Consider the following 16,628-nt stretch of genomic DNA (forward strand, 5'->3'; position numbering starts at 1 on the left):
GATTGGCTTTACTCTTCCAAACAAACTACTCTTAAGTAGTTATAATGTAGGACAGGAAGCTCAACATAATGTGGACCCAAATATTTACAACCAAGAGATGTCGATCTCTGCAATTAAAATTTTATTGACTAAATGTGGCCTATAGTCTTTGTCCAAAAACAGCGTTTTAAAATATAGCAGGTGCAGGCCAGCTAGATAGGTCAGTGGATAAGAGCACTTGTTCCACAGGCCTGATGAGCTGAGTTCAATTCCTGGAGCCCACATAAAGGTGGAAAGGGAGGATGGACTCCACATGCACGCCATGGTATATCGTGAGTAAATATACATCCCAACATTAATAATAAAATTTAACAAGTGTATTTTTTATGTTTTGTTTGAAACTGTTTTTTAAAAAGTCTTATTTCAACTCTACTTTGTGCATTGTGCCAGTCTGAATATTTTCCGTTCTGTAGTTAGTGTAGGCTCACCATGGAGAGCCTCGACTCCTTCAGTAGGAGATGGCAGATATTTAAATTTTATTATTTTCATTGCATTCAGCAATGTTTTCACACATTTTACAATGCAAGTGCAGTTGTTTTTGGAATCTTCCTTTTGTCCAATTGTACGCCCCCATATACAGACAGATAACACACACACACATGCACGTGTGCACGTAATTTTAGGTAGATAGATGACAACAATATGATTTTTATGATATTATTTATTGACTCAGTTACTACCAGCTTATCATTGTCATTTATTTTCATGCATATTGGTTAGATTATATATAACTTTTGATAAAATTATGTTGTGTCAAAGTTCATATACTTAACCAAAAGAAAGGGGAAAGTTCTTGCTTAGGATCAATTTATCTGATAATAGAAATTGTTGTCTACATCTGTTGAGGAAAAAGTAAGGTCGATAATTCTGTTTTCAAAAACAAGAATTGGCCATGGTGGTTCATTGACTCTGAGGGGGCTAAGGCAGAAAGAAGGATCAGTGTGATTTGAGGCCAGCCTGGGCTAGTGAACCGTGTCTTCAAATACAATAATACAAACAGATACTTTCCATGAGAGTAATGGCTGTCTCCTTTATTTAATCTTGTGAATTTTTGAAGAGAACTTGAGTTCACGTCCTCCCTTACCCTAAGATCTCATTCTTCATAGATACATTCCATTGCAAATAAGATTAATTTTTAGATATTTATTATCCCACTACTCATAGGTTCTCTCAGATGTGACATTAAAATTAATAGCATCTATGTTTAATAAAATTGCTATATATATTACTTTAAGCATTGAAAATGCCAATTTCCCACAAAAGTATCACACACAATATATTTAGCATCTTATTATATACAGTATATATATTACATGTGTTCTTTTTAAATTATACTTATTTGCATATTTTTATGTATGAGTGCTTTATCTTCATGTCTGCCTGCATGCCAGAAGAGGGTATTGTACCCTGATATAGATGCTTGTAATCTGTCATGTGATTGCTGGGAATTGAACTCAGGACCTTTAGACAAGCAGCCAGTGCTCTTTCTTAACTACTGAATCATCTCTCCAGCCCCTCATGTGTGTTCTTACTAGGGGAGAATACTGGTATTTAAGTGTGAAAAGTTGAAGAGGAAGAACAGATGGATATAAAAGGGCCATAAATGCTAAGCTCCTTCATGAAGCTAGCTATTTACCTTAATTTATAAGTGATGACCATTCAGACTATACCCATCCTCTATTATTTATGCCTGTGGAGGAGGGCAGAAAGATAATTCAAATAAATGGATATTCCAGAAGTGCTCAGAGTTGCCTTTGGAATGTGTCTTTGTTCTTACATTTGAATATAGATATATGTGATCTGGGAATTCACTTCAAACAAATTACTGAAGCCCAGCATGTGAGAGCTTGTCTCCGAAGGAGCAGAGGACTCCATCTGTTCTTCCTTTGCTACAGGGAATAGACTAATCATGTCTTAGTGATACAGAGTTCTGGTTCAGGCAAAATTGCCCCACCCTGAAAGCTTCTAAAAGTAGAGGGGTTGAGTAGCATCTATGCCAGGTCAGGCTTATCCTAGTAGTAATACACAAGAGAACGTGAGCTACCAACAGTGAAAATGCCAGAAGAAACGAGACTCTGAAGACTGCATTTGGCATTTAGCTGCCTTCTCAAATATAGTGAAACCTTCTTAATGCAAAACACAAGGAGATGGAAAATGTGGGCTTTGAATTAACTAGTTTTCCATTATCTGATTTTTATTATAGAGCAGTCAGGCTGCCGGTTGCCTAGAGAATATCAGTTGCTTTGAATTATGTATTTTTGAATAAAGTGATATCAGCTTAATGATATTTCACTTTAATTCGCTTCTTGAAGTATTAATGCAGATCCTAGAAGGAACCTAATCAACATATTTTAATGTAATAAAGCCGGTATCACAGCCAAGTGATAGGGCAGTTTATCTAACAGGAAGGCAGGCTTTCAGAGGTTAAGTTGTTTCCTCATCTTCCATAAGTAGGAGGTGTTGGTATTTAGTGTAAACTGGCCAGTGTAGCACTGGCACATGCCTAGCATTGCTCTTAGGACAGTGTTTCATTATCTGTTGGCTCAGTGCTCAGTCTTTAATCGCCAGGGCAAAAAGATGCTATCCATTATAGTGAAAGACAGAATTCTGGTTTTGCTGCCTTCATAATATAGAAGATGTGGCACCAGAAAGACACTAAGCTCGTTCTTGGGATTTCCTTAAGGAACCTGCTTATACATATACTTTGCATGTAATTATAACTTAGCTTCAATTGCCTGCCTCCTAATGTCCAAGAAGGACTTAATGAAATGACTGTTTTGTTCTCAAAGAACCTGAAGGTTTCACGCTCTGAATGGTCGATAGCAGCCGTACTCAGGATCTAAAGAATGTCCCTCTGTAGGCACATAGGTGTTGGAAGCAATGGAGCCATTGATTTCCTTCTCGTCTATTAGTAACTGCCTTATCAAGTCTTGAAATATTTTAAGAAAAGAAGATGATAGGCACTAGTGTACTGCTGATCCCATTGTATTGTTTTTTTTGAAAATTGTTATATTATGAACTTCACCTTTTTCTAAAGAGTGCATATAGTGGAGTGATTTATAAGACATATTGTATATAAGCAGAATCGACATCATCTTCATTATACCATCTGTGACTACTTGCAAGAGCCCTGAGAATGGAATACTTGACATTCCGTTATAAACTATAGGCCATTAATTAGAAAGGAAGATTCCCACTCATGTAGCTGGGATGTTCCCTTGACAGCAATACCACTGCGAGCTACTGGCTTTTACTTAATTAGCTGCTGTCTGGAGTTGGGCATACTTTCTGCAGATTCCCCACATTATTATAGAGTCCATGTCTTTCCCTGAGAACTATGATTTAACTGCCCTGTGTAAAAAACTGGAGTTGCTTTTCACAGAAGATTTTTACAGCCTCCCCAAAGAGTTCCTTTCCCCCTTTCCTTAGCCTCACATTCTCATGTTTAGAGCCCACATCCTTTACTCCAGTCCTCCTGGACTTGGGGAACAGCTGGTCAATATCCACTGCTTCCTTGACGATTATAAAGTTGCTGTTCTTGTCTTTTCTTGTCTGAGCAAACCAAACTTATTCTTAAAATAAGGACCCCCCCCAAAAAAAAAACTCAAAAACTTTTCCTTGAGGATTGGATTTTCTCAGCACCTCCATTATCTTTGATAATGTTTCTCAGACAGTCTAAGTTTTCCAGAGACTCAATTGGACTGGGAGGGCCCCTAGGGGGCTGCAGGTGCTGTGTGTGGTAAGTGCATGACATTCCTTGTGCTTAGTACAGCACTTGGTATGTGGTAGCCATTTGTTAGAAATGTTTTTGTTGATCTTGCTTTACTTTTTATTGCATTTGATTATAGAATGTTCTCTTATTGAGATTTAAGATTTATACCTAATGGTCTAATTCCTCTCACTTTCTTTTGTTTGTATTTTTTAATGATTTCGAAAATAATTTGGGATGTCATAAATATAATTTACTTGTAATTTGATGAATGAAGTGCACATTTTGTTTTGTCTGCTTATTTAAAATTTGAGATTGATTCTCTCTTTTGCACTTACTAAAAATAACTGTGTTTGAGTTCAGTGGAAGAAATCCAAATTTGCTACAGATGCTAAAAATATTGGCAATCTAAACTCTGTTTAATATAATTTGCTTTGGTTGTTATACTATTAATTAATGTGCTTTATTGTAAAATATACAGTGATTTGAAGTAAAAAGGAAAAAAAAATCATGTGTAGTCCATGTTGGGTTCAAGCTCATGTTTCTCCTGCCTCAACCTCCTGAGTCCTGGGATTGCAGGTGTGCACCTCCGCCCTGAGCTTGAAGTAAATAAGCATTACCTGTTAGCATTTGACACCGCAGTCTCTTGTTAAGGAGCTGGGAGCATGGTTCAGTAGTTAAGAGCACTAACTGCTCTTCCAAAGAACTCAGGTCTGATTCTAGCATCCACAGCTGCCCACAACAGTCTGTGATTCCTGTCTTAAAGGGGTCCAGTGCCCCGTCCTGGAACTGCACACACATGGTGCAAAGACACACATGCAGGCAAAAGACCCCTTAAAGTAGAATTTTCTAAATTAAAGTATTTAATCAATATCTTTTTTTCAGACTGGAGACAAATATATGATTATTATCTCATTTTTTTAGTTTCTTTTAAAAAGACAATTTTTAGTTTAACAAGTGGATTCTTTTTTTTTCTGTATTGTTTTTTGTTTATATTTTTCTCCACTCCCAACAAATGGATTCTTAATTCAGGTACACTTATTAGAGTCCTGACATTCTTTTTTGAAATAGTGCTTTCTGTAGAATCAAGATTTAATCCTATAGCTGAGTAACTTTCCCTAAGATCATCTGGTTGACTGGGACCTCACTTTTGAAAGCCTCTATAATCCCATAATTCTTAAATTCTTTCTGTCTGTAAAAATCAACATGTGTGATGGAATGTGAGATGGGGTGAAGGGCTGTCACCTTGTCCCAGGCTTCCTGAGAGGAATGAGAACTAGGAAGAGGAGGCGTCCAGTGTGTCACTTCTGGGGACATTTGCCTCTAACAGGGTGCTTAAAACTACTCCTTAGTGCCAGCTTTCTCAAAGAATACTCTCTGCTTTTGTTTCTAGTCTTTTAAAACCTTTAAGCAGTATTTCTGTGTTCATGAAGTAGAAACTTTTATTCCCTTCTCTCCACAAAAGCTTATGTTTTATTTCACAAGTGTTTAAATGTGACTGCATTTCCTTGTGTAGACATGCTGACCAATGGCAAAGCCAGATAAATAATCAGAAGCTAGATAACATAACCTTAAGAATGAGCATAGTTAACTACTCTATAAAATCAGACAAAGAACCTGGGAGGTGGCTTAACAGTTAAGAGCCCCATATTCTCTTCCAGAGGCTCTGGGTTTGATTTCTGGCACCTTCGTGGTGGCTCACAGCTGCTAATAACTCCAGTTCTAGGAGGTTCAATGCTCTCTTCTGGCCTCTGTGGGCACCAGGCACATAGCTGTACACAGATATACATGCAGGCAAAAAAAAAAAAACAGTCACATAAAATAATAGAAATAATTGATTTAAAAAGCAACCAGTGATGAGAGAGAGCATATGCTTCATGAGTCCATCTTGGTTTATAGATGCTTGAAGATGAACAGGAAAATACATTAGTCTTCACATCATTTGTAGACATATAGCAATGCCTAGTGCTCAGGCATCAAATGCAGCACCACTCTGTGTTCCCTGATGGGCCAGTGAAGGACTCGGTGTCCTGTAGGATTTGCTGAGGTTTTCTTCTCCATCCTGATGAAGGGTCTGTCCTAACACATTTTCCAGCTGTTCTATCAGAGCTCTGGCCGAATTTTCACATGAGCAGATTATAATTAACATATACCTCAGGATAGTATTTCCTTTCTGGAATCATAGAAAATGGTCTTGTAGGAGGAGCTTTTGAGATCTCAAAAGGATAAATAAAATAATATGATATTTAAAACATATTTGCTTGTACTATTAGATAAATGATGTTATTTTAATGCCCTGTATATCTCATCTATGTGAGGAGAGTCTACTCTTTTTTTCATTTCTTTAAAATTTTTCTTGCTTGATTATTTCCTTTCTTTGATCACACATATGTTTAATAGTTAGAGACTTAATATGTTATATACATTTGTGTTTTGTTCAGATAAGCAAAAGACTGGTTAATATTATTACTTCCATCTCTAAATACAGACAAATAAAAGATAAAGGGCCTAAGTCTGTGTAGATTAGGTTATAAGAATTTTGATCGGGTTGGAAAAATTTGTATGAGAAAACATTCTCCAAGATAATATAAGTGCTGCAAAAACAAAACACCAGTCCTTATGTACATAAGTTCATTAAATTGTATAGTCTCTAGGTCTGCTTAATTTTGGCGAATGATGATTTCATTTCCAATTTTTGTAATAAAATAAAGATTTATTTTAAAAATCACAATTCAGAAGGAAAGATTAAAAAGATAAAAGATCAAGTTTGGTTCACTTAGTCAAGAGAAATGTTAACACTGACTTTTTAGTCTTCAAGGAGACAGAGGAAATCGACCGACCCTTTTAGAACTTGGAACTTGTCAGTTGTAACGTGATATTCAAAGATATGGCTGTTCTTTGCTAGTAGTATTGGCCTGAGGTTCCAGTACCTACCTCAAATGCCATTCGGGTCTGAGAGGCCTCCTTGTCTTGCAACTCCAGTAACCCGTGCTGTGCCCACCAGTCAGGCGTTGTGTTGTTGGAGATGGACTCCCCTAGTCAGGCCTCTGGTCTCTGAGCCATGCGGGAAGACCACCCACCAGTGTCACTGTGGATTCCAGCTTCAGTGTCCTCTTGTTTTCTGCTCCCAGGCTCTCATTAATAAAAGCAATTACCAGACATCGTAATTTCTTCTCAAGTTCTGGGACTAGAGCAAATTAGCGTTTGTTGTTTTGAATTAGATGAGGGAAATTGTGTTTAATTTCTTTTACCCAAGAGACATTTTATTTTCTCTGAGAAATTCTTCTTGTGATGAAATCCTTCAAGTTCATTATCAAATACAGATGTGGTTCATTTAGTATCAAGGACAACTACCAGGTTCCAGATTTTTGCTGCTTTATTGGTTTTATATCTCAGTTTTAAAGTACAGTCTACAGTAAGTTGATCTTAATAGATACGTTTTCCATTGGTTTGTTGGGAATTAATATGATAATTAACATGGAAATTTTAAAAAGCACATTGTCTTTTCAACCTGTGGGTCAGGATCCCTTGAGGACTTCACATGAATCTTTCACTGGAGTTGCCTAAGACCACTGGAAAACATAGATATTTACATTATGATTCATAACAGTAGCAAAATTACAGTTATGAAGTAGCAGTGATAGTAATTTTATGGTTGGGGTCCCCAGAACATGAGGAACTGTATTATAAAGAGTTGCATTAGGAAGGCTGAGAAGCACTGGTTTGTCAGGATTCGGCAGGTGCAGAGTTGCAGACATGAGAGTGCTCCAGCTTTTCCCCTTCAGGCTTTGGTCTGCTTTATCAAAGAAAGAATTATTTGTACAGAGAAGGAAAATGATTTTCAAGAAAAATGACAAGTCTAGTTTATGGTAGGACTGTCTTGAAATTGGGGTATGCATGGATAAAAGGATAGATATGTGGAGAGAAATCAGCCATGGCTGCACAGTGAGACCCTACCTCAAAAGACCAGACAGAGAAGAGAAGTGTAGAGAAAGTGTCTGCCTTTACTCTCTCCATCCAGGAGACGTTTCTATGGGAACCAGGTGGGTGTTGAGGACTTTTATTTTTTGAAGACTGTAGCTTAATCATCAGATTTACTGCCTGAATCCAGAGGGATGAGGCCAACCCCCAGGCCCATGTGTGTTTTACCAAGGTTGGGGAAAACAAGGCTGTGGGAGAGGGAAGGGAGCAAGGACAAGACTAATAGCCTGGAAGAACTGAAGCAGTTCCCACTTCACTCTCTGCTTCCCTAGCCCAGCATTTTACTGCAGAAAACAATTTTCTTTTCCTGTGAACTAGATCACAGACTTGTAGAAATCTGGAGTGCTTTTTCTCTAGTACCTTCGCCTTTCTGTTTGTCTTCTTCATTTGTTCTGTGTTCTTACTCTTGTGGACTGTACACACGGCCACTAAAGTGTCCTGGGCAGTCCTGAGGATGGCCACGAGGCTAAGGCTTCTTATGCACAGGACTGCCTGATCACGGGCCTCTCCTTTATGAACAGGCTGGCTATGGGGAATCACTGAAAATGCATGTTTTCCCAAGGAATCGGGGTTTGCTTCTTCGTTCTTCTTCCACATGACAAAACCAGAAGAGCACAGACAGAGTGAGGTTTTCAGTGAGGGTCAGCACCTGGCAAAGGTCAGGAAGTGGTGTTTGAACCTAATTGTGTTTAAGATATAAATTATTAAGGATGATGGGCTTCTCTCTAATGATACTATTTAGATACACATATCACGCACATCTAAGATGTTGCTTGGACATTGAATTCTTTTATAGCAACATTTATGAACTTAGGTTTTTGTTTTGTTCTGTTGTTTTTGTTTTGTTTTTAGTGATACCATCTGCTCCCTAACCCCTTGCATTTCTGGGGATCAGATGTAAGGTTCTTGAATGCTAGTCAAGCATTTTACTATTGAGCCACAGTCTCAGTCCCTCCCCCCCCCCCTTTTTTTTTCTTTTCTAAAATCAACTTGCTAAGAGTTAGGAAGGTTTGGAAATAATTAAAAACCTTCCAGTTTTCTTCATTGTTCAATATAAGGCTCTGCATGATATAAAGTATAAGGAAATGAATGATGGAATTGAAATCGGGGTACCTGAATGAAATTGGAGTTGGAGGTACCTGGACCATCCCTCACCTCTGGCTTAAGTTATATAACCCAGAAGCATTACTCACTCACAATCTCAGTTCTTTCATCTATGAAATGGAGTGATGTACTATTTTTGTAAAGACTTAATTACATCAAATAGGATAAACTTCCAGGGCCAGTAAGATTGTTTAGCAAGAGGAGACGTTTGTCCCCAAGTCTGACAACCTGAGTGCAGTCCCTCAACTACATATGCTAGAAAGACAGACTGTCTTCTGAAAGTGTCCTCTGACTTTTTTTTGTCACAGCACATGTATCCCCAATATATAAGTAAGTAAATATAATAAAACAATAACATAAAATCCAGCTTCTTTTCCTCGTGTCCTACAGCACATGTCCAATCATTGCCTTTCTTTTCCTCTCCCCATTTCCATGGTTTCACTTAAACTAGGAAACCACAGAAATAATTATTTGGAATTTTTGTGGCCATCTCACTTTTGCTGAGGAGTAATTCTGAAATTCCTGTCTTTGAATCTTGATGCTGTTGGTAGTATGTGCTACTCTTTTCATCCCTGCTTTCCTATTGGTCTCTGCAGGGTTGGAAGATCTCTGTGTTGAGCATATTCATGATTGTAACTCATCCTGGACATCTTACGATTTCCAACCTTAGCTACTATGTCTTGGTGGCAGCTGCTAGAGCTAAGTAGTTTGCGACAGTTTGTGGTTACTCTGCATGCCCAGATTCTAAAATAAAACAAGAGTGAGTTTGGGTTTTCAAAAAATAAAGCTAATTTCAAGCCAGAATGGAATTGAGCTTTGACAGCTAACGGTAGCCATTAGTTGACTCACATGTTTCAGTGAGCTGAAATGGATCAGTGAAAGAATAAAACAGTTTAATTAAGCAAATCACTATAGCATAGCATGCAGATTAAATTCAGAACTAGCTCTTGTGTTGCAGTGGCCTTCTGCCACTTGCTTGTTCTAATCTGGAGTAAGGCCTTTCTCTTTGGAATTGCAGGTCTTGTGTCTCTGGGATCTTCTCTGGTCCCTTGATTAGGGAATGTCACTTCTCTTGCTTTGCAGCACTGATCAGTACATGTCATGGATCCAGGCGTGTTAGCCAAAGAAACATCTCTTAAAAAGAGGACGGATGTGGTCTGGTTAGCTGAGAGTGATTGCACTCTTTCTGTGGATTTATAGCTCATCTGTCTTCGAATGGGCCTGGGCTCCTAGCAGGCACGTGTCCATTGTTGTTAGGCAAAGCCCAGTATGTGTGTTTGACAAGTTAGCAGTATGGCAACTCTGCTTGCTGCCACCGACTCAGGGATTGTTTGGTTTGGCAAATGGCCAACTCTCTGCTATAAGATGCATTTCCTTGACAGGACAAAGTATGGAGGCGCATTAGCTGCAAAGTTTACAAAGGTTAGCTAAACACACACAATAAATATTAATAAACAAAAAGGCCCACCCACCTTTAGCTTTGAATTTTGTCTCTTCATTCTGTGTTTTGGAATCCCTGTAGTATTTGATTAATAACCAGTCTTAAGGTAATTGAGCCTTAAGTGTCCTTTGCCTAAGTGAATCTGCTCACAGGCCCCTCATGGGCTGCTTTGATTACTCATTGCACAGTGGATAGATCTCTGGAAGAACTGTTTAGTTCAAGGGCTCTTACTTGCCTCTCCCTGCTACAGCCTGAGAAGAGTGCTTGTCCCTATGAGCCTGTGTTGAGCAGAGTGTGTGGTGTGGCTCAGAGCTCTGGAGATAAAGGATGTGAGCAGGAATAGAGGTGAAATGCCTTCAGGCTCCCTGGAAAGCAACCAGACATTGGTCTGCTGGCCTGAGCGGTTGGTGGAGAGGGAGAGAGTAACAGTAACCTGCTGCCCCTGGAAACTGCCTATTTGGCTGGGTGTCTTGGAATTTATCAGGCCTACATTGTGGATCTTTTCCAATTCTTCACCCTGCTCACTTGAAAACGTATTTGAGAACCAGTAACTGCTTAGTCAGACCTCTAGAGAACCAAGGAAGAGAGAGAACTCTAAAGCCATGCCCTTAACATTGTCCTGGGGCTCTTCACAACTGGCTGGGGTTTCTGAAGGCGCCTGGAAGCCCCGACGTGCCTTCCCTTGCTCTCTAGTTCATGCCTATGTTCTCGCCAGGGCTACAGAAGGAAGGAACCAGCCCTGCTGGATTTGTATGATAGTTGGTTATAATAGTGAAAAGCAGAAATCAGATTCTTCCTCTTGGAAAGGTATTACTTTTAACTTGAAAATTGTTTCCAACTCTGCTTAACAAAGCAACCCATTCAGGGATAGGCCACACTCAACTTTTAACTTGTTTGCTGAGCACTGACACTAATCTAAGCACCTGGAATGTCGTGTCAAACAGAACAGATCCAGATCTCTGGCCATGGGACATGAATTCTAGTTGAGAAGGCAGAGCATAAATAATAAACAAAGGACAGCCTACATTAAAGATATGTGCTATGACCTAAAGAAAAGCAGAGTGAACAGAGTTAGAGGGTCATAGTTTTGGTTTTGATTGTTTTTGTTTGTTTGTTTGTTTTTTTTTTTTTTGAGGCAGGGTTTCTCTGTGTAGCTCTGGATAGCCTGGAACTCACTCTGTAGACCAGAGTATCTATCCTCAAACCCAGAGATCCGCCTGCCTCTGCCTCTGAGTGCTGGGATTAAAGGCGTGCGCCACCACTGCCCGGCTCAAGGGATCATAGTTTTAAATAAGGCCGTGAGAAGTGACATTTAAGCAGAGGAGGGAGGTGGTGCTGGCTCGGGTGATCTTATCCTAGGTAGGGTTACACAAGCCCCATGTTAGAAAGTTGTGTTTGTGACTCTTCCCATGTTTCCATATACCCGACACCAGGAAGTGTACAGTGATCTAGGCAGAGTTCTCCCTTGGTCTCCATGGCACAGCGCCCGTGGGGCATGAGCTGTTGACACACTTAAGTCCATCTCACCAATCTGGAGCAGTTTATTAGGAAGAAAATTTGACTTTATACATATGCATCCTAAAGTACCTTCCATGACCGTATGCACAAAGCATCAGTGACAAAGAAGGGCTGAGGACAGGGAGGAGAGAGAAGAGGGTCCGTTGTGATGGCTCAGCAGGTAAGGGATTTGCCACCAAGTCTGACGACCTGAGTTCAGCCTCCGGAAACTATATGGTGGAAGAGGAGAACAGACTCCTACACTGTCCTCTGAGCTCTGCGCGTGTGCTCTGGCACATACTTTCTCCCCTTACTAGAACTAACTAAATACTTGTAAACCAGAGAGAAGTTGGAGAAGGGAAAACCCAACTGTCAAGTATAATTGATTCAAGTATTTCTCCCATTTCTGGGCTCTTGTTTTCCTTTTAGCACTTGTTAGCAGTCATTGGAGAGCAGCACCATAGATATGAGGAAAATTGTGAACAGAAAGCTAAAGCAATGGGAAAACCTGCCCTTTCAACTTATATTCCCCGTCCCCACCCTGCTTCCAGTGGGGAAATGCAAACCCTGACTCTCTGTTGAATGACTCAGTCCGCTTCAGTGGCACACAACTTAAGAACCACCTTAGAATATTGCTGAGTGGGAATTAGAAAATTGCAGGCTCTTTTTTAGCTTCCTCCATAGTTTTTGTGGAAGATCAGAAAGGGGTTTGCAGTTATTTAGCTATAGCCAATCAGATGAGAGTCAGAATTTCTACCTAAAGGGATCTCATAATGAAAGAGAGGAATGGTTAGAGGCAGACTTACAGAACACCAACCACCAAGACAGAGCTCTAGGACTTTGATTCTACCCTGAGAACCCCAGATGTCAGTGTCTACCTGTACCCTCTTTCCCCGTTAGTTCATATACATAGTATGTAAGGAAGTGAACTGTTGATGGATGTTGGATTAATGCTTTCCCGCGTCTTACTCCTAATGAGGGTTGTAGAACTTGGTGTGTGGTGTTTGTGCTTTCCAGTGTTAGCTTCGGATTTCCCCTTGAGTCTCTCTGTGCTGTCCCTCCCATCTCTTCCCTCTTACCCCAAACAAAATTGAAAACAGGTTGTGAGAACTCAGAGCCCAGGTTCTTTGGGGCCCCAGAGCACCGCGTATTCCTCACCAGAAATGAATTCAGAGGGTCATAGCTTCCAGTGAGCCACCTCTTTAAATATAGCTTTCCATCAGGTTACTATCAAGGCTTTGCATTTGATATCTGCTTTATTTCTGTCATGGCTTTGCTGTTTTATCTCACAGGCAGGGAGAGATTATTAATTGTCCACCAATATGTACTCTTTGTAAAAAAAGCTTAATGAGGCTTGGATCTTTGTGAACCAAATAAAACAGTAACCACCTGGCCTCAATCTGAGTCCAGCAGGACATATTGTGTGCGTAAGAGCATGAAAACCAGATCTAAATCAGCCGTGGTTGTGTACTTCACAGGGAGCCAGTATTCCACAATGCCAGGCTCACATGAACTGGACCGCCTAACTGGCTCCGAGGAAAGGGGGGGTGTCATGTATGGAAGTGAACATCTTGTATTTTTGAGGGTTTCACATGGATAATAAGAGGTGGGATGGAATGTAACGCCATGATGTGCTGTAGAAGAAAGTATCTGAAAAGTTATGGTTACTCTCACACTGGCATTTGATGTAGTAAATGGACCATCAGAGTACCGGCAGGGGTCCTCCTTCCCCTCATTTTTATTTGGCATCTTGAGCTGACTTGTATACCTGTCCTTTCTAGAGCGTTGTCCGCTGCCTGTGGCATCCAAAGCTGAACCAGATCATGGTTGGAACTGGAAATGGATTGGCAAAAGTGTATTATGACCCCAACAAAAGTCAGAGGTATTTCATAGGAATTGCCTGTTTGAGATGGATGACAACAACTGGGGGGAGGGCTTTGATTCACCCTGCTTTTATTCGTTTCCCCCTTTGATGGGGATCCACCCTTTTAGAAAAGGCAGCTGGTACAAAGTAAAGCCTCAGACTCCGGGCCTTGTGCTTTAAAGGGGATTTAGATCTCACCCTTGATCTGCGCTGAATTCAAAGCCAAAGTTCCCCAGGGATTTGCAGTCCCTTGGCTGAGACACTGAGTGCAGGGAGGGGAATCCCTGCTCTTCGTACACCCTGGACAGTGGCGTCCATCAGCAGTGCTGCATGTGCGGGGTTAACAAGGCAGGGCACCGGCCACTCACAAGAAACAGAAGCGGCTCTTCCATTTTCTTACGTTTCTCACTTGGTGTTTAGCAGCCACTGGTTTGGATATTGGACAAGGTTATGCTGTGTCAACAGAAGGGAACAGCGCATGAACTTTCCCCGCAGCCCTTAGCTCACGCCAGGTCAAACATAGGTAAATCAATTCAATCCCAAGGTCCGAAGACTTCATGAAAGCTCATCTAGATCCTCAGCTGTTTCCATTTTCTTTTTCACGGGTGGACATATGTTACCACCCCAAAGAAGATGGTCTTTCTGGTAGTATACAAAGGGCAACCTTTGTGTTAGTATACAAATCCACATGCTGAATTTGTGCTCTTCCCGTCGGCCTGTTTTAAGGTCTTACATGCTTTCAGAAGAGACTAATCCTCATGAGCAAGGTTTCACTGACCACAGTTTTGCTCTAAATAGAAGCAGTTCTTTATGGTGAAAAGGTTGGTTGATTTGTAAAATTTCTTTATCATCTTATGTTTTAAAAGTATTTTTGTAGGTTCCTCTTTAAATTTGTGTCTTTAATGCCTTGACACCCCTTTCAACCTTTCACTTGGTGGTGGACACTGACTAGTAGGCTTGAATTTCTGGATTTAGTAATCATTATCATCAAGACCCCAGAAAGTCAAGGATTTGATAGGATGGTCTGCATGGACTCTTTCTAAAAGCATCTCATGACTAATGAAAATACTACAGTGAGACCTATGTTTTGTATGGGATCCTTAAAACTGATTTAAAAAATTAATTGGCCAAGCCAGGCAGTGGTGGCGCACGCCTTTAATTCCAGCACTCGGGAGGCAGAGGCAGGCGGATCTCTGTGAGTTCGAGACCAGCCTGGTCTACAAGAGCGAGTTCCAGGATAGGCTCCAAAGCTACAGAGAAACCCTTTCTCGAAAAACCAAAGAGAAAGAAAGAAAGAAAGAGAGAGAAGAACTGACCAAGAATTTACAATGTTTCAGTGTTGCCTACATCTCTCATAGAGTAATTTCTGTTGGGTTCAACTATATACAGAGATACAGCAGTAGGGAGTGTGTGTGTGTGTGTGTACATGTATGTGCGTAAATGTTTTGAGGAGTCTCTAATGGAACCAGAAATTCAGTGTTTCAGCTTTGCCCATTCCTAAGATTAACTAAAGAAAATTTGTTTTAACTCATTCATTATAGGGGAGCAAAATTATGTGTAGTTAAAACCCAGCGGAAGGCAAAACAAGCTGAGACACTAACCCAGGACTACATCATTACCCGTAAGTTGCTGTTAGCATTCCTCTCTGTCTTACAGTGCTTTTCTCTGCTGTCGTATTTATTAGAGTGCTGGTACCAATTATATCATCTCCTATCATGTGGACACAGGTACAAGTCTTCTGACAATATACTTTAGCTTCTTGACTTTTTTGCAGAAAATGATGCTTGCTTCATGTAATTCCTCATCCTAAGGAGAAGCACCTATCTGAGCTGCTTGTATTAGTCTATCACAGCATCTTAAAAACTAACATATTATTTAATGGATAAATTTAATGAAAAACAAGAAGAGTGCTGGACTTAGATTTAGGAGCCCTGAACTTGTCTGTTTGTACTATGAACTGGCATTGTGATGTAGAACAACAAACTTATCAGGGAAATTAGTTAAGGAATCTTGTATTCTGTATAAAATCTGAAGTGTGAAGAGAAAGCTTACCAGAGCATAGCGGTTTCTCTCAGGTGGGTCATACAACCTTGTTAATTTGATAGGCAGGCCTATGTTCCAAAACCACAGCCTCAGACCTCTAACAGGCCAGGAAGGGAATCTTGGTTGCCACAGAGTAGAGGGTAGCCAGCCGTCTCGATTTTACCTGTGTCTCAGACTGAAGCCCAAGGAGTACTCTACTGCTGGCCTTCTTTCTGTTGATGGGTCTCTTGTAAAACCAAGTTCCATGGGGCTATTGACCAGTCAGGAGATCCCATGACCTTCTACAAGAGTAGACGTCTTAAACTGGGGCCGTCCAGTCCAACACACGGAACTACACACGGCCCACTTATCCTTCGGCCACTTGAAGTGAAAATATTTTTTTCCTACCTAAAAATACTGTGTGTCATGTTGCCTGACAGTGTTGAGGGGTAATGTGCTTGGTTAGCTTCCCTGACTCAAGGCAGGAATGGCTTCCTGTGGGCGATGGAGGGTAGACTGTATAGGTGGGTGACTGGACGAATTTCTGAGGTGTTAGAGCTGTTTCACTGAGACTATAAGTTCCATTTAACCTTTGTCTTCTCCAGTCCCCTGAAAACATGTTCTCCTTTAAAACAGGTTTAAATCTGTAAATACTGACTGAAGGAAATTCCAGGTCAACAAAAAGATAGCTATTTAATATTCCACAATATCCCCCCCCCCCCAAATGTTACATAGTTTCTCCTTAAATCCATGTTATTTTTATGTTTAGAATTTAATTCTGGAACTGGGTGAACCCCTGACAGTAGTTGAACACATGTGCCCAATTTTTATCCCCCTCTTGTTTTGTGCACCAACCATGTGGAAGGAGGGCCGAGTGACCACGCCGGTAGGGAGAGTCAGGCAGCCCTGCATTCAAGGCAACCTTTATCCCACTTTCAGTGCACTGTGCTCCTCCCTTCCGGTTGCTCAGT

The 16,628-nt window shown here is 40.6% G+C and overlaps 1 protein-coding gene across 2 annotated transcripts in view; it reads left to right on the top strand.

Moving 5' to 3' along the window:
* The window catches only part of Wdr70 (WD repeat domain 70), a 197,363-nt gene that overhangs the window by 165,797 nt on the left and 14,938 nt on the right, over positions 1-16,628 (top strand). For both annotated transcript variants that reach the window (XM_041631318.1, XM_041631319.1), the window contains 2 exons: positions 13,553-13,653; positions 15,177-15,256. In XM_041631318.1, coding sequence (XP_041487252.1) covers positions 13,553-13,653; positions 15,177-15,256 — 181 coding nt within the window. The remainder of the gene's footprint in view (positions 1-13,552; positions 13,654-15,176; positions 15,257-16,628) is intronic.

Source organism: Microtus oregoni, unplaced genomic scaffold (genome assembly GCF_018167655.1).
Source record: "Microtus oregoni isolate MIOR12 unplaced genomic scaffold, Mior012 000036F_ref0000092, whole genome shotgun sequence".
Classification (NCBI taxonomy): Eukaryota; Metazoa; Chordata; class Mammalia; order Rodentia; family Cricetidae; genus Microtus; species Microtus oregoni.